General features: G+C 47.3%; 1 protein-coding gene across 2 annotated transcripts in view; it reads right to left on the bottom strand.

Annotated features, from left to right (window-relative positions):
* Positions 1-23581, bottom strand: part of MAP3K15 (mitogen-activated protein kinase kinase kinase 15) — a 471487-nt gene that overhangs the window by 32696 nt on the left and 415210 nt on the right. For both annotated transcript variants that reach the window (XM_063955733.1, XM_063955732.1), the window contains exons 22-23: positions 23205-23379; positions 16174-16359 (exon numbers count right to left, since the gene is read on the bottom strand). In XM_063955733.1, coding sequence (XP_063811803.1) covers positions 16174-16359; positions 23205-23379 — 361 coding nt within the window. The remainder of the gene's footprint in view (positions 1-16173; positions 16360-23204; positions 23380-23581) is intronic.

Genomic DNA, 23581 nt, shown 5'->3' on the forward strand with positions numbered 1-23581 from the left:
CAATTTGAGAAAACATCTATACAAACAAGTACATATTTCAAATTTCGACAAGGGGGTAATTGAATAAAGTCAATCTGTATTACCTGGAAAGGGCCGCCGGCAGGTGGGATATGAGATGGTTCTGTAGGTATTGCCTTTCCGATGTTCTTTCTCAAACAGGTAAGGCATGACATTGCTCTTTTACTCGCATGAGATGAAAATCCTGGGGCACACCAATATGCTCTTACCAACTTGCACATCCCTTCCTTGCCCAGATGCGTCAGCCCGTGAGCTGCCTCAGCTAAACATAGAAGGTATGCTCTGGGGGCCACTGGTTTACCGTGTCCATCCGTCCAGAGTCCTGAGGACTCCTGGCCATATCCTTTTGCCTTCCAGACTGCCTTTTCCTGTGTGGAACACAAATTTTGCATCTCACACAACTTCTGTGTGTTGATGGTATTAAATACCATCAGTTGTGTGGTGTCTGTCTGTCTGGGGGTAGCAGCTGCTAATTTAGCAGCTTCGTCTGCTCGGCTGTTACCAAGTGATACTGGGTCTTGACTATATGTGTGTGCTTTACACTTGATAACAGCCACTCTGTCGGGTTCCTGTATCGCTGTTAGAAGCCTTTTTATGTGAGCTGCATGCGCTACCGGTGTACCAGCTGCCGTCATGAAATTTCTGAGGCGCCATAGGGCTCCGAAATCATGGACTACCCCGAATGCGTATCTAGAATCGGTGTAGATATTGGCTGATTTGCCCTTAGCCAATTCACATGCTCTGGTTAGGGCGACCAGTTCAGCAACCTGGGCTGAGTGAGGTGGGCCTAGCGGTTCCGCTTCTATGGTGCCTTGGTCATCTACGACTGCGTATCCAGTACACAAGTCTCCCGAGTCTGACTGTCTATGACAACTACCGTCCGTGTAGAACGTAAGTTCTACATCTTCCAGTGGGTTGTCACTGATGTCAGGCCTTGCGGTAAAATTTTGGGTCAAATATTCCATACAATCATGTGTGTCTTCCTTTGTATTAAATTCTCCTTCCCCACCACTCTCATCCTCCACCCTTTGTGCCTGTCCAGGCACACCTGGGAGATATGTTGCAGGATTTAATGCACTGCATCTCCTTATGGTGATGTTTACGGGGGCCATTAGTGCCAATTCCCATCTTGTAAACCGCGCTGATGAGACGTGTCTGGTTTGGGCAGAATTTAACAAGGCTGACACTGCATGTGGTGTATGAATTGTGAGGTTGTGACCTAGCACAACGTCTTCGCTTTTCGTTACTAGCAATGCTATCGCAGCAACGCTTCGCAAGCATGTGGGGAGGGATCGCGCTACCGTATCTAGCTGAGCGCTGTAATATGCTACTGGCCTGCTGGCATCACCGTGCTTTTGGGTTAGTACGCCTGCCGCGCAACCAGCACTTTCTGTTCCGTATAGTTCAAAGGGTTTCCCATAGTCTGGCATACCTAATGCTGGTACCTGCGTTAGGCACTGTTTAAGTCTCTCAAATGCTGTCTCAGACTCGTCTGTATGCGAAATCCGATCAGGTTTGTTGGAGGAGACCATCTCCTGCAAGGGTAACGCTAGAATGGAAAACCCTGGGATCCAGTTACGGCAATACCCACACATTCCTAAAAATGTTCTGATCTGTTGCTGGGTTTGGGGCAGAGTCATGTCTCTAATTGCTTGAATTCTATCAGCGGTCAGGTGTCTCAGTCCTTGTGTTAGACAGTGTCCCAAATATTTTACCTTAGTTTGGCATAATTGCAACTTGTCTTTGGAAACCTTGTGTCCTGTGTCTGAAAGATGAAACAGGAGCTGTTTCGTATCCTTCAGGGATGCTTCCAATGAATCAGAACACAGTAGTAGATCATCCACGTACTGTATTAATACTGATCCACTCACTGGTTGGAAAGACTGTAAACAATCATGCAAAGCCTGGGAAAATATACTTGGGCTATCTATGAATCCTTGTGGTAATCGAGTCCATGTGTATTGGACTCCTCTGTATGTAAATGCAAACAAATATTGACTGTCAGGGTGCAGAGGTACCGAAAAGAAAGCGGAGCAGAGGTCAATAACAGTGAAAAATTTCGCAGTGGGAGGGATTTGCATTAGGATGACAGCTGGATTTGGCACTACGGGGAACTGACTCTCAACTATTTTGTTAATCCCCCTTAGATCCTGCACTAGCCGGTAACCCCTCCCCCCACTCTTTTTAACAGGGAAGATGGGACTATTGGCAGTGCTGGACGTTCTTACCAGAATGCCCTGTTGTAGCAAGCGCTCTATTACGGGATACACTCCTAACTCCACCTCTGGCTTCAGAGGGTACTGTGGGATTTTTGGAGCTATCCTACCATCTTTTACTTGTACAACTACCGGAGCTACGTTTGCCATTAATCCAGTGTCCTGTCCATCTTTAGTCCAAAGTGACTCTGGTATCTGAGATGTCATTTCTTCTACTTGGGAGGGAGTCCTATTTGTCATAATGGTATGTGACATTAATTTTGATGGGGAGTCTAACATGTCTCGTACTTCCTGAGCGTGATTCTCAGGTATGTCCAAGAATACACCTTCAGGAGTACAATAAATGACGCACCCCATTTTACACAGTAAGTCTCTACCCAGGAGATTAGTCGGTGCCGATGCAGCCAGCAAAAAGGAATGTTTGGTATGTAAAGGCCCTATTGTAATCTCGGCTGGTTTGCTAACAGGGTAATGCTGGACTACTCTCGTTACCCCTATGGCTGGAATTGTCTTACCAGTGGTTCTCATGCCCACTGTCGAATTTATCACTGATTTGGCCGCCCCTGTATCTACAAGAAAGTTTAATGATTTACCAGCTACATTGATTGCAATTTCTGGTTCACTTCCAAGACTTGCAATCAATTTTACTGGCTGCAGATTACAGGTATGGCCACACCCCTATTGGGTATGGTGACCTCCCTGAATCCCGCTGGCAGCAACTACTTGTGATGGAGTTAATTGGGAGCTACCAGAGGCTTGCCAGTCTCTGTTCGGGGGATATCTTTTTGTTTCCCCTGCATGTGGCTCATAACTCCGTTTCTGCGGACCCTGATCCCAATGTCGTGTGTCGTGTCGTTGTCTAGGGGGTTGATAAGATTTTTGTATATTTCTCGATCTACAGTCTCGTGCAAAGTGTCCCTGTTTGTGACAAGAATAACATGTTACCACATTTGACTTACCCACAGGGTTTGGTGATATTAACACAGGCTGTTTTGTGGTCAAGGCCTGTATACTTACTGCCATTAACTTATCACCTTGTTGTTCCCTGTGTCTGGTGATATTCCTATCGTGATCAATAGCAGCCTCTCTCAAAGTAGCCACAGACAGACCTCGCCAACATGGTTGTGTGGTCTGTACCCTAGTCTTTAATGATTCTTTTAAACCATCCATCAGTACCGATACTGCTACTTCTCGATGGTTTATGTTTGTTTTAATGTCCTCTATGCCTGTGTATTTTGCCATTTCTAATAATGCCCTGTGAAAATATTCTGCAGCAGTTTCTGACTCTTTCTGTCTAATGGAGAAAATCTTGTTCCATTTAACTACCGCTGGGAAATACTCTTTTAACTGTAAGCTTATTCTTTTTACATTGTCTTTGTTGTACACATCTGTAAGAGGTACATCCTGATCTAATCCACAGTCAGCTAAAAATTGAGTTGCGTCAACATTGGAGGGTAAACATGCTCTCAGCAATATCTGCCAGTCTTTGTTGTTGGGCTCTACCGTGTTACCTAGGTCTCTGATGTATTTTTGGCTGGCAACTAAGTCTTTTCTAGGGTCAGGGAATTCAGACACTATGGTCCTTAATTCCATTCGGGAAAATGGGCTATACATGGCAATGTTCCTAACAGGAGTGACTCCTGAAGTGTCTGTTTTCCCATTTGGAACTACTATTACCTTAACAGGATTAACTCTAACAACCTCATTCTGTGTAGATTCTACAGGCTGTGGTGAAATAGTTTCAGCATAGTGTATGGTGCCGTACTTACCCGTTGATACGACCTCACCTATCCCTCCGCTAGGGGCCTTTGTTACTAATCTCGGGGGTGGAGCTGTGCCTACTGTGGTCTCTGCTATGGTGGCTGCTAGAGAGAGCGCTGAAATTGTTGCCGATTCGTCCTCTTGATCACACTCCTGAGGAAAGTTCAAAACAGGGTACAACTTGCACGGGTTAATACTTGCATTGGTTAATTGGTTAACATTATCTTTAACATTTACACAGTTGCTAAGTGTTTGTTTGTTACACCTTAGTGCGTCATTCTCCGCAACCAATTTCTCTCCTGATATGTATGGTGGCGGTGGGGCCGTGGCTATCAGTTTTCTGATCGAGCCAGATCCCGCCGCCTGAGCCAATCCTCTCTGTATGTCACCCTCCTGTTGCCACAACTGCAAATAATCATAATGCTTGATTCGTCTCTTTGCTGATTTAATGAGACATATCCTTCTCCTTAAATTCGTTAACACTTCTGTGCTGAAGCTACCTACTCTTGGGAATTTCTCCCCGTCATGTACTGTCATTCTCTCCCATTCATCACATAAAGCTTCTGTGTGACTTCCGTACTTTTCACACATTACGTACCTTGCCGACCCGACTGGTCGGTTTATGGAATCAACCCGAACCGAGGTTGATCGCCCCCTTCCTGAACAACTGGCCCCCATAATTTGCAGGTGTTACGGACCCTTACAAAAAACCAAGATATTCACGATAGGTTGACGGTAAGGTTTACCGAGCACCTTACTCACTCTGCCCACGCCGACCAATACGACCTGATCACACCGATATGGTGCTGGCGTACTCGACCCAGGGCACCTATTTAACCTTTGTTTACTGGAACATGCGAGGGATATCCGCAGAACACTTACTCTTTCCAGTAAAGGTGAGATTGTTGGACAATTCCTGAGTGACCAGCGAACTTCCCTTTGTAAAAATAAAAAATTACACAAATCACGTCAGAATGTACAAATAGCGTTTATGACCTTCGTACACAAATAGTACCGGTCAGGTTTACTAATGCACACAATTACGTGCGGTACAATCGTTCAGCACATAAGCAACTAATCTTATGTACGGAGCGACCAGTGGAATCGAAAATTGCGGCTGCGACTTCCTTCAGCAAGAGCTTGTATGGCCTATATGGGTGTTGCACCAACCCTTTTAGGTGTTGTGCCTGTGGACTGTATAGCGGACTTCCTTGTCTGCTGTACCTGAACCTGCTGGTCTGCTACAGTATGACCTCCTGGTCTGCTATACTCTAATGCTCAAATTTTATGTTTAACCAAGGATGCCTCCCTAGCCACCGTGCATGTCACTTACACGTATGTACCTCACGAGAACTCGATGATTTCTTTTGGTTCAACCTCAAAATTGTATGTAAAAACACTCACTCACCACATGTACACTTTTGTTTCTATTTCTATTTCTGCGCAGAAATTTCTCTTTAGACCAGATGTGTTACAAATTAGGAGAAGGATCTATTAATTTAAATTTCGAATGTTAAAATAAATTTTCGCTATTTATCGCCTGTTGCGTTATTTATCGCGTGTTGTTTGAGTTACGTGGGCGTACCCAGACGCTCCGTTGCGTAATTTACGCTGCGTGCGTCGGCCTTTGCGTACGCGAGTCTCTCTTTGTTAGAGACACGTGTACACCAGTCTTTGTCTACCGTAACCCAACTAACACTTTTTATCAATGTAGATGATCCTCGATCATCTACCAAGCACCACACCAATCTCTCTTTATACCTTTAGGTAGAGTTGGGTGTGCGCTTTACACTTTATCCCTTTACTTTTACACTTTAACTATGAAATAGCGACAACTCTCTCTTAGTACGTTTATCAATTATACAATGGCAAACAGGAGAGTGATATATGAAAATACACGAATGAAAAGAAATGCAGATATGCGTGCGTGTGTACGCAAGACAGAAATAAACAGTTTTAAAAGGACACTATCGTTTTGTTCTTACCTCCGGTCCCGGATTCCTTCAGCACCCTTTACTAAGCGAAGCAGACGCTTATCCAAACAGCACTACGAGGAATATGATCTCCCGCCCTTTGCTGCTGGATAATGTCTGCTGAAATTACCTAGTGCAGATATGTGAAGGACGGGCGAGCCCCCAATTGATAAAGCTGAATATTTATCTTATATAAAACCCTTTATGAGGTCTAAGAACACTGTACGCTATTTACGTATGAAGTACCGTAAGGGTACGCTCGTTGCGTAACAATCGCTTAGCCATAGTCGAGACGCTCAAGCGTCACGTTTGCTCACGGCCAAGAGATCACAGGCAGGCACGCTATTGGCTGCTGACTAACGTAATGATTCGCTATAGCGTAGCGGACGCTCGGGACCACGAGGAGATCACCAGCGGCGCTGACGCTCACAATGTTAAACCTTTAAATCTAAACCATAAACAATGTAATATGCTGTAAAACCTTAGTGTAGAGATAGGGTGTAGATGCAACACAGTGTAACCTTATTAACTCAAAAGCTGTTTGAGCGTCACCGACGCTCTGAGAATATTTAACACTATAAGAAATACACAGATACCTGGGCTTAGGGTCCAACGCCTAATATATATATATTATGAATGATATACTTGCAAAAGAATTAATACAAATACAAATCATACACTACAATATAACATAGACTACCTAACCAGATAACTACACAGGAAATATAATACAATTACTATTTAAGGGAAAATAAGAGAGAAAGAGGAGAAGAGAGAGAGAGAGAGAAATTGGCCCACAATAACAAGAAGATCAATATAGTTGCGGAGAAAAACTTACGCACAAAGGAAACGATCGCATGCGCCTCTGGACATCCAGCTCCCGATTTTCAGCAATGATAACCGTTGAAGAGTGAGAGCTGGATGTGATCGGCTTAACGATTGAGTCGCACGCTACGATCACATAAACTCTACCGTAAATACGCATACCGTGCGCCTGCGGGTGCCCGCGACTGTGAGTATGCGCACGTACGGGAGAGCGTACGCATGCGCAGCACGGACCTGTGTGAGGTGCAAATATGGTAGTGTGCATAGAGATATTTTTCTGACTTTGACAACGCGCCCCCACCGGTGCGGACTCCCGCATAGTAGCCCCAATGTCATGCGGTGGAATTAGCAGAAGCCTGGGAGGACTTCTGCTCCTGGGAGCCTGACAAGGCTGGTGATCGTTTACCTCTTCCCCTTCCTCTAGTAGCAAGGAAGGAAGAGCCTCGGCCCTTTCTGTATTTATTGGGCCGAAAGGACTGCATCTGATAGTGATGCGTTTTCATAAGGCAAAAAGGATGACTTACCCGCGGTAGCTGTAGATACCAAATCATCAAGGCCGTCACCAAATAAGGCCTTACCTTTATATGGTAGAGATTCCATACTTTTCTTGGAATCAGCATCAGCATTCCATTGGTGAATCCACAACGCTCGTCTAGCTGAGACTGCCATGGCATTGGCCTTTGATCCCAAAAGACCAATATCTCTTGCAGCTTCCTTAAGGTATGCTGCAGCGTCCTTGATATAACCCAGCGTCATTAGGATGCTATCCCTATCTAGGGTATCTATTTCAGAAGACACGTTGTCTGCCCACTTTTCGATAGCACTACTTACCCACGCAGACGCAATGACAGGTCTGAGTAGCGTACCTGTGGTCGCATAAAGTGACTTTAACGTAGTTTCTTGTTTACGATCCGCAGGATCCTTAAGGGCCGCCGTGTCAGGTGACGGGAGAGCCACCTTTTTAGACAAACGTGACGGGGCCTTGTCCATGGTGGGGGGTGACTCCCACTTTTCCCTATCTGCCGAGGGACACGGATAAGCTATCGTAATTCTTTTGTGAATCTGAAACTTTTTGTCAGGACTTTCCCAGACTTTTTCAAATAGCGTGTTCAGTTCATGAGAGGGAGGAAACGTTATCTCAGGTTTCTTCTCCTTATACATACAGACCCTTTTATCTGGAACGGCAGGGTCCTCAGTGATATGCAATACCTCTTTAATAGCCACAATCATGTACTGAATGCTCTTTGCCAATTTTGGATCTAATCAGGAATCACTATAGTCGACACTGGAATCAGTGTCAGTGTCGGTATCAGTGTCAGCCAACTGGGTAAACGTACGTTTCTGTGACCCCCGAGGGTACCTGAACTTGTAATAACATATCTTCCACAGATTTCTTCCATGCCTGGGTCTGAGACTCAGACTTGTCTAATCTCTTACTAATATGAGCTACATTAGCATTCAAAGCATTTAACACATTTACCCAATCAGGAGTCGGCGATGCCGACATGGTCACCCCCACCACCTTTTGTGTCTCTAATACAGCCTCCTCCTGTGAAGAGCACTCAGCCTCAGACATGCCGACACACGTGTAAGAAACACCCACAGTGGGCTTATAGGGGACAGACCCACAGAAAAGCCTGTCAGAGAGACACAGAGGGAATTTGCCAGCTGACACCCCAGCGTCAAATCAATGGGTCTGAAGCGATTACCAAAATGCCCCAGACCTGTAGCGCTTTTTATATTATGTTATTGCACCAAATAACCTGCCCCCCCCCCGTTTTGCACCCTGATAGTTGTTGAGCAGTGTGAGGAAGGACCAGCGTCTCTGCAGCCAGCGGAGATGAAATGGCGCAGAGTGAGCTGTGGGGACGAAGCTCCGCCCCCTTAAAGGCGCGCTTCCGTCCCGCTCTTTGTAATACTGATTATACTGGTGGCGGTTAGGACAGTGCCTTTGCACTAATGTCCTTTTTTGCCAGTTCATGCTGAGGATTTTTAGCTGCCCAGGGCGCCCCCCCCCCCCTACCCTGCCGTGCCCTGCACCCGTGCCCTGCACCCAGTAGTGCTATGTGTGTGTGCGGGAGCTTGGCGCGCAGCATCCGCTCGCTGTCAGGAACCACAGTTCACGCACTGCTCGCACACGCCACTTACCGGTACGCTGGTGTATTCTGTGCCGCAGATCAGCCACTGGTGCTTTCAGTAGTTACTAGCATGATTTCCACTGACTCTGGCAGAGTCACATGATCCAGTCACATGATCCAGAGTCACATGATCCAGGTATCCAGGTAATTACTTCCTGGTTCTGTGCATGCTGCTGCTGCTGCCGGCAGCAACCAATCAGCATCCTTCTGGGGGGATATAAGCAGGCTTCCCAGAGTCCTCATTGCCGTGAACAACTTGTCAATTCTCCTGCAAGTTCTCCAGCATCGCTCTCAAGGCTTCAAGCTTGCTCCAGAGATCCGTTTACCTGTGTCCTGCTGTACCTGCCTTTCCTGGTTACTTACTTGCTGCCAGAGACTTTCACTATCTCCATCTCAGTGTGTTACCAGTCTGCGGTGCTCAGCCCAGGATTCCTCTCGCAGGCTCCGGATATCCTCAGCTACCCAAGCACTCCAGAGTTCACCATCTCCGATATACTTACCTTTTCATGTCACCATCGGACTCACCATCGATGGTTAAGCACTTCAGTATAATCCGGTATTAAGCATCCCTGTATACCCGAGTGTCTCACAGCCTCCACAGAGGAACCTGAGCAGAGGGCCGCGACCTGCCCGTCAGGCGCAGCGAAGACCATATCCCCTGGCGGGGGTCACTGGTGAAAACCCCTGGCGAGTTAGACTCCGCGCCTCTGCTTCAGGTCTGGCCAATTCTCTGTGCTCAATGTGTAAACTTCAGGAGTGCTCCAGCATATGACTTGTCCATCTCTCAAGCCACCTAACTTCTGCCTCCCTGCGCCCTCCACTGGCTCACCCAGGTCATTACCGGGAACACAATCAGACCAGCCCCTGACAGATTGTTCAAGGCCGATGGACTCGGCACATGACCACAGTGTGGGCCCAGCGGCTCTTCAGGATGTTATTTCACGAATAGAGACACAGGAAGCCACGCAGCAGCAAGTCACTACCTACCTACAGGAAGTGTCCACTCACTTGGATGTTCTCCAGCAGTCACTCAGGTCACCTGCCCCTGTAGTGTCCACTCCACCAGCTGCTCATTCTTCTGTGTCTGTCTCTCACTTACAGCTTCCTGCTCCTAATAAATATGCTGGCAACCCCAAGCTTTGTAGAGGATTTCTCATCCAATGTGATATCCAATTTGAACTACAACCACAGAATTTCCCTTCTGCTAGGACCAAGATAGCTTACATTGTCTCCCTGCTAACTGGTTCAGCTTTAAGTTGGGTATCACCGCTGTGGGAAAGGTCTGACCCTTTACTCACTGATTACATCAAATTTGTTTCCGCATTCAGACGCATGTTCGACGAGCCAGGTCGAGCAGCGTCCACCTCTACAGAGATACTCCGTATTAAACAAGGCTCCCGTCCCATGGGACAATTTGTAGTCCAATTCCAGACCTTGGCTTCCGAATTAAAGTGGAACAATTAAGCACTAACTGCTGCTTTCTGGCTAGGAGTTTCGGAGCGCATTAAGGACGAGTTGGCTACCCGTGATCTTCCAGTTCAGTTAGAAGATTTGATCTCCCTGTGTGTCAAAATAGACCTACGTCTCAGAGAGAGAGGTCTAGAGCGGCAGGAAAAAGTTTTCTCCAGAGTTTCTTCCACGCCTCTGCATCGTCCAGTGACTGCTAGTACAGAAGAACCTAAGCAAGCAGGTAGATCTAGGCTCTCACCGGAAGAACGATCTAGGAGGCAAAAAGAGAAATTGTGTTTGTATTGTGCCGCTTCCGGTCACTTTATCGGGTTCTGTCCTGAGCGTCCGGGAAAACACCAAGCCGTAACCTGCAACGGGGGAGTCAGGTTAGGCCGTTTAATAAAGTCTCCTCCTTCTCCTGACTTAGTACTTCCAGTTACCCTTGTGACTCCAGCAGGTTCCTATCACGTCCCTGCCCTGGCAGACTCTGGGGCAGCAGGGAACTTCATTACCTCAGATCTTGTCAAAAAAAGTAATATTTCAGTCTCGTCATTGTCTCCGCACCTCTATCTGACTGCAGTCGATGGTAATAAAATTCTTGGCAGTGATATCACACATCAGACAGCTTCTGTTACCATCCAAGTGGGGATTCTTCATCAGGAACGCATTAAGTTTCTCATCATTCCTAAATCTTCTTACGACATTGTGCTAGGGTTGCCGTGGTTACGACTCCACAATCCTCGCATCAATTGGGCCTCACTTCAGATAGAGGAATGGAGTGATTATTGCCAGAAGCATTGCACCAGTGAAGTAACTCCTATCCGGTCTACTAAGATTAAGCCCTTGCCTGGCCTACCCACAGCATATGAAGAATTTTGTGATGTATTCAGTGAACAGGCTGCTGATGTGTTACCTCCTCATCGTAAATGGGATTGCCCCATTGACCTTCTTCCCGGAAAGTCCCCTCCTAAGGGGCGCACATACCCACTCTCTGTACCCGAGACTAAAGCAATGTCCGATTACATTCAGGAAAATCTGCAAAAAGGTTTCATCCGCCCTTCCTCCTCTCCCGCTGGAGCGGGTTTCTTCTTTGTGAAAAAGAAAGATGGAGGCCTGCGTCCCTGCATTGATTACAGAGGCTTAAACAACATAACAGTCAAAAACAGTTATCCTCTTCCTCTCATAACTGAGCTGTTCGATCGTGTCAAGGGAGCAAAGGTCTTCACCAAACTGGACCTCAGAGGAGCATATAACTTAATCAGAATCCGTGAGGGCGATGAATGGAAGACAGCTTTCAACACCAGAGATGGGCATTACGAGTACCTTGTAATGCCCTTCGGATTAAGTAACGCTCCTGCAGTTTTTCAAGAGTTTGTGAATGATATATTCAGAGATGTATTATACAAGTTCCTCGTAGTATATCTCGACGACATCCTGATATTTTCCCAAGATCTCCAAACCCATCGCAGTCAGGTGAAAGAAGTCCTGTCCCGTTTACGTGCAAATAAATTGTACGGTAAACTCTCCAAGTGTACCTTTGAAGTACCGTCTATACCTTTCTTGGGGTACATTATCTCCGGCTCAAAATTACAGATGGATCCCGAAAAACTTGAGGCCATCAACGGTTGGTCCCAACCAACTACACTAAAGGCTGTCCAGCGCTTCATTGGCTTTGCCAATTATTACAGAAAATTTATCAGGGGATTCTCCACGCTCATCTCTCCAATTACAGCCCTGACCAAAAAAGGAGCAAATCCCGCCGCCTGGTCTGAAGAAGCCTTGTCCTCATTCCATCTGCTAAAACAAGCCTTCATCTCGGCACCTATTCTCCAGCAACCAGACCCTGATAAGCCCTTTTCCCTTGAGGTTGATGCCTCTAATGTGGGTATTGGCGCAGTGCTATCCCAGACCGCGGAAGATGGGAAGCAACATCCATGCGGGTTTTTCTCACGAAAATTCCTTCCTGCAGAGAAAAACTACTCCATTGGCGATCAAGAGTTGTTAGCGATCAAGTTGGCATTGGAAGAGTGGAGGTACTTGTTAGAGGGTGCCAAATTCACCGTAACCATTTTTACAGACCACAAGAACTTGCTCTACCTCCAAGCGGCCCAGTGCCTGAATCCTCGCCAAGCCCGCTGGTCATTATTCTTCTCGCAAAGTAAAAAGATGTATTGGTTTTCTATCTGATGCGCAGAAGGTGCAGCCTAAATCAAAATTTTCACTATGTAGGTGTCTCCTAAAACACCAAAAAATAATACAGTGCAACAAAAAAATTTAAATGAAAACGATATATGGCGCTCCTCTAAGTTAAAATGTCATAAATTCCTACAAATGAAATACAGCTCAACTGTATACATTCCTGTAAATCACTTGTATCGTCAGCATGTACAGAAATCCTCCACACTTCCTCAGGTCTCCTTCTCCACACTTCCCCAGGTATTGTCCCTCAGGATTGTTTTCATGTAATAGAGGAGATACGAATAGGATAGTGCAACAACGTTTTAATTTACCAACACAGTGTACATATAACATAAAATCCACGATAAAATCCAATTACATTAAAATTGAGACACACAGGTGACAGAGGAAAAACCCAATGGGCAAATGAGGTATGCAATTACCGAATCCTCTGAAAATAGAAAGCTCTCAGAGTTCCTTAGATGTATAGGAATGCCAGGTGACCTCCCGGGTTTCACAGCCTCCTGGTTCTGATAAGTGTCTCCACCAGATGTCAATAGGAAAATCCCCTGCACCTCACCAACGCGTTTCAGATCCTCAACTGGACCCTTTTTCAAGGTTATTCTTCTCGCGTTTTGATTTCAAGATCTTGTATCGTCCAGGCTCCCAGAATGTAAAGGCGGATGCGTTATCACGGTCCATGGAGGAAGATGTTCAGCCTCATGACCAGCGTCCCATCATCAGTCCCACTGCCTTTGCCACCACTCACGTGTCTCCTGTGCCACCTCCAGGGAAAATATATGTGTCGCCTGAACTTCGGCCGAAGTTACTATCCTGGGCTCATGCCTCACCATTTTCTGGACATCCTGGGGTTCTCAAGACACTTGAACTTGTTCGTCGCTCTTACTGGTGGCCCAAAATTAGGAAAGACGTCCAAGATTTTGTGGCCTCTTGTTCCACATGTGCCCAACATAAAGTACATCGCCAAGCTCCTGCAGGTGCTCTACTCCCATTGCCCATTCCTACGCGTCCATGGACACACTTATCCATGGACTTCATCTCAGAGCTCCCAAAGTCCCAAGAGTGTAATACCATCTGGGTAGTGGTGGATCGATTCTCAAAGATGGCACACTTTATACCACTCACCGGTCTACCTTCGGCTCCCAAGCTCGCCCAAATATTCATACAGCATATTTTCAAGATTCATGGACTTCCTACAGAAATTGTCTCTGACCGTGGTGTACAATTCGTAGCCCGCTTCTGGAAATCCCTTTGTTCTGCCTTACAAGTGAAGTTAAATTTCTCCACAGCGTACCACCCCCAGTCCAATGGGCAAACGGAGAGGGTCAACCAGGACCTTGAAGCATTCCTCAGGCTATACATTTCCTCTTCACAGGATAACTGGGTTAGTCTACTTCCTTGGGCAGAATTCGCTCATAATTTCAGGTACCATACGGCTACGGGTTATTCACCATTCTATATTGTGTACGGTCAACATCCGCGTCCACCTAACTTCGAGGCCCTACCAGCTTTAGAAGTGCCAGCTGCATCTTCTACACTCAAGCACTTCTCTCTAGTTTGGAAAAATGTCCATGTCTCGCTCAAGAAAGCTTCCAAGCGATATAAAATCTTTGCTGATCGCAAACGGCGAGCTGTTCCTCTGCTGAAACCTGGAGACAAAGTTTGGCTCTCCACTCGGAATCTACGTTTAAGGGTTCCTTCCATGAAGTTTGCCCCTCGATTCATAGGCCCATACTCCGTGGAACAAATGATCAATCCTGTGGCATACAAGTTAAAACTACCAGCCTACCTGAGAATACCTAATTCTTTCCACATCTCTTTGCTGCGGCCTCTCATTCTTAACCGCTTCCAAAAATCTTCCACTGAGTCCCCCAGAGTCTACACCCGTCGAGGAGTTGAGTTCGAGGTCAATAAAATTGTGGATTCTCGCCAGAGGTATGGGCATATCCAGTATCTTATCGATTGGAAGGGCTATGGCCCAGAAGAGAGAAGCTGGGTTAATGCCTCTGATGTTCACGCTCCTCGTCTGATCTCAGCCTTCCACAGGGACAATCCTTCCAAGCCTCGTGGGTGTTCGGTGTCCACCCTAAAAGGGAGGGGTACTGTCAGGAACCACAGTTCACGCACTGCTCGCACACGCCACTTACCGGTACGCTGGTGTATTCTGTGCCGCAGATCAGCCACTGGTGCTTTCAGTAGTTACTAGCATGATTTCCACTGACTCTGGCAGAGTCACATGATCCAGTCACATGATCCAGAGTCACATGATCCAGAGTCACATGATCCAGGTATCCAGGTAATTACTTCCTGGTTCTGTGCATGCTGCTGCTGCTGCCGGCAGCAACCAATCAGCATCCTTCTGGGGGGATATAAGCAGGCTTCCCAGAGTCCTCATTGCCGTGAACAACTTGTCAATTCTCCTGCAAGTTCTCCAGCATCGCTCTCAAGGCTTCAAGCTTGCTCCAGAGATCCGTTTACCTGTGTCCTGCTGTACCTGCCTTTCCTGGTTACTTACTTGCTGCCAGAGACTTTCACTATCTCCATCTCAGTGTGTTACCAGTCTGCGGTGCTCAGCCCAGGATTCCTCTCACAGGCTCCGGATATCCTCAGCTACCCAAGCACTCCAGAGTTCACCATCTCCGATATACTTACCTTTTCATGTCACCATCGGACTCACCATCGATGGTTAAGCACTTCAGTATAATCCGGTATTAAGCATCCCTGTATACCCGAGTGTCTAACAGCCTCCACAGAGGAACCTGAGCAGAGGGCCGCGACCTGCCCGTCAGGCGCAGCGAAGACCATATCCCCTGGCGGGGGTCACTGGCGAAAACCCCTGGCGAGTTAGACTCCGCGCCTCTGCTTCAGGTCTGGCCAATTCTCTGTCCTCAATGTGTAAACTTCCGGAGTGCTCCAGCATATGACTTGTCCATCTCTCAAGCCACCTAACTTCTGCCTCCCTGCGCCCTCCACTGGCTCACCCAGGTCATTACCGGGAACACAATCAGACCAGCCCCTGACACTCGCTGTGCGGTACCTTAGGGAAATGCCGTCACTGAAGTCTTCTTTTCTTCTTCTACTCACCTGTCTTCTGACTTCTGGCTCTGTAAGGGGGTGACGGCAGGCTGTGGGAGCGAGCATCTGAGCGTACCCAGCGATCAAACCCTCAGGAGCTAATGGTGTCCTGTAGCCAGAAGCAGAGCCCTTGAACTCACTGGAAGTTGGTCATACTTCTCTCCCCTAAGTCCCACGAAGCAGGGAGACTGTTGCCAGCAGCCTCCCTGAACATAAAAACCTAACAAAAAGTATTTTCAGAGAAATTCAGTAGAGCTCCCTGTAGTGCGTCCATTCTCACTGGGCACAATTCTAAAACTGGAGTCTGGAGGAGGGGCATAGAGGGAGGAGCCAGTTCACACCCTTTCAAAGTATTAAAGTGCCCATGTCTCCTGCGGATCCCGTCTATACCCCATGGTTCTAATGGTGACCCCCAGCATCCTCTAGGACGTATGAGAAAATACTGTACATTAATTGGCTGACATTTGATCTTGTTATCTCCATAACTCCATAAGCTTTTATATAAAATGGACAACTCACCGCATCTTGAAATCCAAACAACGCCAGCTGGATTTGATTTATAGATGTGCTGTCGAAATCAAGATCCACTTTCAGCTTGGAGATGGTGGAGGCCATGACTCTGTGTTCAGGTGAGCGGATGAAGTCCCTCAAGATATTGATAATTTGTTTGATGTGGGTGACAGAAAGTTGCACATCTTCTGAGCTCTACAGAACAAATGGTGTGGAATTAGCTTAGCTATGTATTCAAATACAGTAGAAATATGTCAAATATCAAATGGGTTGTATATTTAGTGGGTAGCTTTTAAGTGAGCTTCAGGTGAATTATTAGTAAAGGTTATATAAAGAAATGTTTATATTTATAGATGCTGTTCCCCATATTACCATCTGACCATAGTCAAACTTTCACCACTGATATTGTGCAATCCTCACTTGGCTAAGAGGATTCAGTATGATATCCTGGCTATCGGGATCCCGGTGGTCAGGAGACCGACACCGGGATCCCGACAGCCAGAATACCGGCGATGAGCCTAGCGTGTCCCCTCACGGGCTGGCTTCGCTTGCCATGCTTCGGGCCTGGTGGCGGTCTTAGGTCGCCACAGGGTTATATTTCCCCTTGGGTGGTGGTGTGAACCATTACTGAGTGGGGATTCCGGGCGGTGGGCGGCATTGTAACCGCCGTTATTTCACCAGGTGTTGGGATTCTGGTGACGGTATCCTGGCCGCCAGAATCCCGACAGCCGGCAACTTGAATGCCTCTTGTCTAAGAGACAGAACACTAAGCTGTCTATTCATGAAGCAGTGAAAAGAGCGGAGAAGTTGCCCATAGCTACCAATCAGCTTTGAAGTAACATTTATCAAGTGCATTCTATTGTTATGCACACCAGTGCCTGCAGGAAAGCACTGGTGTCAGAACTGTCATGCACTCCAGTGTCTGCAGGAATGTACCGGTGTCTGAACTGTTATGCAAAACAAATGGACTCACAGACAAACTGGGGAACATGACATAACGTACACAGAAGGTAATAGGGTAACAAAATACACACAAAGTGAACAGAGAAGCCCAGAGGCTAAGGAACTGGGTATCTCCTTTGTATTAGAACTGCACAGATGGAAAAAGCAAGATGTTGTGTTTTAATACATAGAGAACCCGAAATGCTGTTGCTAAGGGCAACAGCAAAACCCTAAAGGGTTACCAACGGGTGTGGCAGTAAACTCCTTGGTCAGAGATGGAATGATAGACACAAGGAGAGTCTCCACAATCCTATTTCTCACTTGCAGTGCACAGGTTTTAGCTTACTGCCACTAAACTGACCCCTGACACCTAGCACAGTGAGACAGGATTAGACAGGCAAGTCTTAGAATACAGCCGCAAACTTGCTAAGTTCACAGAGTGGTAACAGAACCCCAGCAAGCTAAACGACTGACTCCAGTCTTACTGCTAGGTCTGGATTGGCAGAGTGTAATACCAAATCCCCAGGCCTATTTGCAGTAAGCAACAAACAAATACAAAGCTACACAGTACTGGCTAACTTTCATGAACTGACTAACCAACAAAGATTCAGCAGCATCTGCTTACCCTGAAAAGAGGCCTTATAAAGCAGGTGCTGTCCACGCCCCACTCAGACCTCACAGACTGTGAGCACAAAAACCAGCACCGGATCCCCTGCCGTGCACAGAGCCTATAACCACTGCACAGCAAAAGACCCGAACCGGAGTATCAGCTGCGCTCAGGTTACTCCACTAGCACATGTCTCCCGGTTGCCATGACGACGTGGCAGCACAGGGCAGGAGACCCTAACAGTACCCCCCCTCTGACGAGGGGTCAAAGAACCCCTACCACCGGGTTTATCGGGGAACTGCGAGAAGAAAGAGCGTATCAGTCTGGGGGCATGAAGATCACAACTGCGCACCCACGACCGCTCCTCCGGGCCATACCCCTTCCAGTGCACCAAAAATGACAGCCGACCCCGAACCACCTTGGAGTCAAGAATCCTTTCAACAACAAACTCCCTCTGGCCACGTATCAGAAGAGGGGAAGGTCTTCCACTGGAAGAAGGATTACTAATTGCCCGTTTTAAAAGGGAACAATGAAATGTTTTATTGATACCCAAAGAACGGGGCAGATCTAACTGAAATGCCACCGGATTGATAACCCTGGTGATCTTATAAGGGCCGATGAACCGGGGCCCTAACTTATGAGATGGCTGTCTCAACTTCAAATTCTTGGTAGACAACCAGACGAAGTCTCCTAATTTGAAGCTGCAGGGTCTTTTCCGCTTATCAAAAACCCTTTTGGTCACTAATGACACAGACACAAGGGCTTTCTTCACTTTCCGCCAAATACCTCTAAGGACCGAAACCACAGAGGAACCACCAGGCGTGGAGTCCAGGGGGTCAAAAGAATTGGCCTTAGGATGATGCCCATACACACAAAGGAAGGGAGAGATCCCTGTAGCAGAGTGAGCCGCGTTGTTATAGGCAAACTCCGCCATGGACAGATGAGCAACCCAGTCAGTCTGACACTTAGAGACATAACACCTGAGGAACTGCTCCAAGGACTGGTTCACCCTTTCAGTCTGCCCATTAGACTGCGGATGGTAGCCTGACGACAAGCTGACAGAAATCTGGAGATCGGAACAAAATGCCCTCCAGAATTTGGCCACAAACTGGGATCCGCGGTCAGAGACCACAACAAGTGGCAACCCGTGGAGACGCACAACATGCAGCATAAATAATTCAGACAGGCGTCTGGCTGATGGCAGCCCAACCAGTGGAACGAAGTGCGCCATCTTCGAAAACCTGTCAACGACAACCCAGATGGCTGTCATCCCCGAGGATTTGGGCAAGTCCACCACAAAATCCATTGAAATGTGGGTCCATGGCTTAGATGGGATAGAGAGTGGATGTAATGGGCCAACAGGAACCCCTCTAGGAGTCTTATTTCGGGCACAGATGTCACATGCCCGAACCCACTGATCCACATCCTTAGCCACCGAGGGCCACCACACCGCCCTAGATAGCAACTCCCGAGTTCTGGCAATACCCGGGTGACCTGCCGACTTCTTGGCATGGAATTCCAGGAACACTCGCTGTCTTAACCTAGGAGGCACAAACAAAAGACCTACCGGAAGGTCTGGAGGAGCCTGCTCCTGTGCTCTAAGGACTAATGATAAGAGGTCCTGGGTAATGCCCACTTTAATACATGATGGGGAAACAATGGGCAATGGCTCCTCGGTGGTCTCCTGGATTGGAGCAAAACTCCGCGAGAGCGCATCAGCCTTGATGTTTTTTGACCCAGGGCGATATGTTATCAAAAAATTAAAGCGAGCAAAAAACAAAGCCCATCGTGCCTGCCTGGCATTGAGACGCTTCGCTGACTCTAAATATGCCAGATTCTTATGGTCAGTGAGAATTGAGACCACAAACTTAGCCCCCTCAAGCCAGTGTCTCCACTCCTCGAGTGCATCCTTAATAGCCAACAATTCCCGGTTACCCACGTCATAATTCATCTCGGCAGGCGAAAATTTACGGGAAAAGTAAGCACAGGGATGAAGGCGATTATCAGACACTCCCATCTGAGAAAGCACTGCCCCAATACCCATCTCAGAGGCATCCACCTCCACCACAAAAGGACGCTCTGGATCTGGGTGTCGCAGCACCTTGGCCGAAACAAATGCCCTTTTGAGACGGGCAAAAGCCGCTTTAGCCTCACAAGACCAGTGAGCAACATCCGCCCCTTTCTTAGTGAGTGCCACCAAGGGCGCCACTATAGACGAAAATCCAGCGATAAATCGTCTATAAAAATTCGCAAAGCCCAGGAAACGCTGAAGCGCCTTCAAACTAGTGGGCTGCACCCAATCCAGGACTGCCTGTACCTTGGAACCCTCCATTTGGAAACCTTCTGGGGAGATAATATATCCTAGAAATGCGATTTGCTGAACTTCAAATTCGCACTTCTCCAGCTTCGCCCCAAGCCGGTGGTCTCTGAGTTTCTGGAGGACTAAGCGTACATGCTTCCGATGTTCCTCCAGGGAATGGGAGAAGATTAGGATGTCATCTAAGTATACAACTAAGAATCTATCCAAATATTCCCTGAGCACATCATTCATGAAATCCTGGAAGACTGCCGGGGCATTACAGAGCCCAAAAGGCATCACCAAATATTCATAATGCCCTGAGTGGGTATTAAAGGCAGTCTTCCATTCATCCCCCTCTCTTATTCGGATTAGATTGTACGCACCGCGTAGGTCAATCTTAGAAAAAATGGTGGCAGTACGAAGCTGGTCAAACAAGACCGAAATGAGAGGCAGTGGGTATGAGTTTTTAATCGTGATACGGTTCAATTCCCTGAAGTCGATGCAGGGTCGCAACGAACCATCCTTTTTACCCACGAAGAAGAACCCCGACCCAACTGGAGACTGTGAAGGTCTGATAAATCCCTTAGCCAAGTTCTCCTGAATGTACTCTGCCATAGCCTGAGTCTCAGGACGTGACAGGGAGTACAACCTGCTCTTGGGAAGCTTAGCATTTGGCAACAAATCAATGGCACAGTCATAGGGGCGATGGGGAGGTAGTACCTCTGCAACTTTTTTGGAGAACACGTCCGCAAAATCTGCATAACACCCTGGCAATCCTGGCAAACTTAGCTGCGAGAGCCTGACTGGAAGGCTCAAGCAACTCCTGAAACAATCAGTACCCCAACTAAGAATCTCCCTAGAGACCCAGTCAAATTGAGGATTGTGGGCCCTTAACCAGGGTAACCCCAACACCAATGGGGCAAAAGTACAGACAGTCACATAAAAGGACAATTTTTCAGAGTGTGTGGCTCCAATAAACAAAGAAATCTGGCTAGTGCAAGAGGTAATTTTACCTTGGGATAATGGTTCCCCGTTTAACCCACAAATCTCAATTTCCGATGCCAAGGGTACTAAGGGAACAGAGTGTTTCAGGGCGAATTGGCGGTCCATAAAAACCCCGTCGGCCCCACTGTCCACAAAGGCCTCAGTCTTGACAGTTTGACCGAGGATCTTCAAGGTCACCGGAATGATAAAAGTCTTCTTGGGAAATTCTGACTTCTGGCCTGACAGGATATTTCCCATCACCCTCAGGCCCTGAAGTTTTCCGGCTTTTCTGGGCATGATACTACCACATGACCTTTATTCCCACAGTACAAACACAACCCCTGCTGTCTCCTCCGCGTCTTCTCACGCGAGGAGAGGCGGGTAGCCCCAATCTGCATAGGCTCCTCAGAAAATTCCTCAGAGTCTGAGGTTCCCTTGGGAAGGAAGGAAATCTCAGTCTCCCTTTCAAGCCTACGCTCTCTCAGCCGTCTATCCACCCGGATGGATAACTGCATGAGCTGATCCAAGCTATCAGGCAAGGGATATTGTACCAGTTGGTCCTTTATCTGGTTAGAAAGACCTCTTCGGTACTGGTGTCTCAGGGCTGGGTCATTCCACTGGGTATCATGGGCCAACCTCCGAAACTCCGTACAGTAAACCTCAACTGGCCTTCGCCCTTGCTTAAGGATCGAAATCTGAGCCTCGGCTGAGGCCGTCTTGTCAGGGTCATCATACAACATGCCCAGTGCCGTAAAAAAAGCATCAACACTTTTAAGCGACGGACAGTCAGGCTGCAACCCATATGCCCAGACCTGTGGGTCTCCTTGTAGCAAGGAAATCACTATGCCCACCCGCTGAATCTCCGACCCAGAAGACTGAGGCCTAAGCCGGAAGTATAGCTTGCAGCTCTCCTTGAAACAAAAGAACTGAGAGCGATCTCCAGAAAAACGATCCGGGAGATTTACTTTCGGCTCCTTAACCCCTGCAGGTGCTGCTGCTGCGGGAGCTCCACCAGCAGCCTGGGAGGTGTGCATTTTAATGGACAAATCATTAAATTGTCGAGTCAGGACCTGCAACTGATCGACCACCTGTTGCAACGTATTTTGAGGGGTATGCTCCATATTCCCACAAAATTTCAACAGGAGTATTAGGCTGCTGAATATGTTATGCACACCAGTGCCTGCAGGAAAGCACTGGTGTCAGAACTGTCATGCACTCCAGTGTCTGCAGGAATGTACCGGTGTCTGAACTGTTATGCAAAACAAATGGACTCACAGACAAACTGGGGAACATGACATAACGTACACAGAAGGTAATAGGGTAACAAAATACACACAAAGTGAACAGAGAAGCCCAGAGGCTAAGGAACTGGGTATCTCCTTTGTATTAGAACTGCACAGATGGAAAAAGCAAGATGTTGTGTTTTAATACATAGAGAACCCGAAATGCTGTTGCTAAGGGCAACAGCAAAACCCTAAAGGGTTACCAACGGGTGTGGCAGTAAACTCCTTGGTCAGAGATGGAATGATAGACACAAGGAGAGTCTCCACAATCCTATTTCTCACTTGCAGTGCACAGGTTTTAGCTTACTGCCACTAAACTGACCCCTGACACCTAGCACAGTGAGACAGGATTAGACAGGCAAGTCTTAGAATACAGCCGCAAACTTGCTAAGTTCACAGAGTGGTAACAGAACCCCAGCAAGCTAAACGACTGACTCCAGTCTTACTGCTAGGTCTGGATTGGCAGAGTGTAATACCAAATCCCCAGGCCTATTTGCAGTAAGCAACAAACAAATACAAAGCTACACAGTACTGGCTAACTTTCATGAACTGACTAACCAACAAAGATTCAGCAGCATCTGCTTACCCTGAAAAGAGGCCTTATAAAGCAGGTGCTGTCCACGCCCCACTCAGACCTCACAGACTGTGAGCACAAAAACCAGCACCGGATCCCCTGCCGTGCACAGAGCCTATAACCACTGCACAGCAAAAGACCCGAACCGGAGTATCAGCTGCGCTCAGGTTACTCCACTAGCACTTGTCTCCCGGTTGCCATGACGACGTGGCAGCACAGGGCAGGAGACCCTAACATCTATAAAATTATACAGAGCAGCTGATTGGTTGTCAAGGGTAACTTCTCCACTGGTTCATGTCTCGACTCTTTTCACTGCTTCATGACTAGACCTGTGAATACTTTTAGTTGTACCTGCATGAGGCATTCCTGCAGATTTGAGGACACTTTATTCTGTTCTTCCTTAAGGATTTTGTAGAGTATTGCACGACGTTCGCTGTCCTTTCTCAGAAGGAAAAGACCAGAATCCCTCTCATCCGGAGAAGGGGGGGTACTTCTATCTTCTGACATCGAGCCATCATCTGGCACACTGTTTAAAGAATCAATATGTGAGGTTGAGGGACAACAGTCAAGCAAAAATTCTGTGCATTCTCCCTCTGATTTAATCATGTAGCATAATAGTGGAATGAAATGTAATGAACATATTTGTTCTGAGACACTGTAAAATTGAACACTAACATTAATACACTAAATTGTTGAACTGCTAACACAGACAATTAGGAGACAATCTC

The sequence above is a fragment of the Pseudophryne corroboree genome, chromosome 2 (assembly GCF_028390025.1).
Source record: "Pseudophryne corroboree isolate aPseCor3 chromosome 2, aPseCor3.hap2, whole genome shotgun sequence".
Lineage (NCBI taxonomy): Eukaryota > Metazoa > Chordata > Amphibia > Anura > Myobatrachidae > Pseudophryne > Pseudophryne corroboree.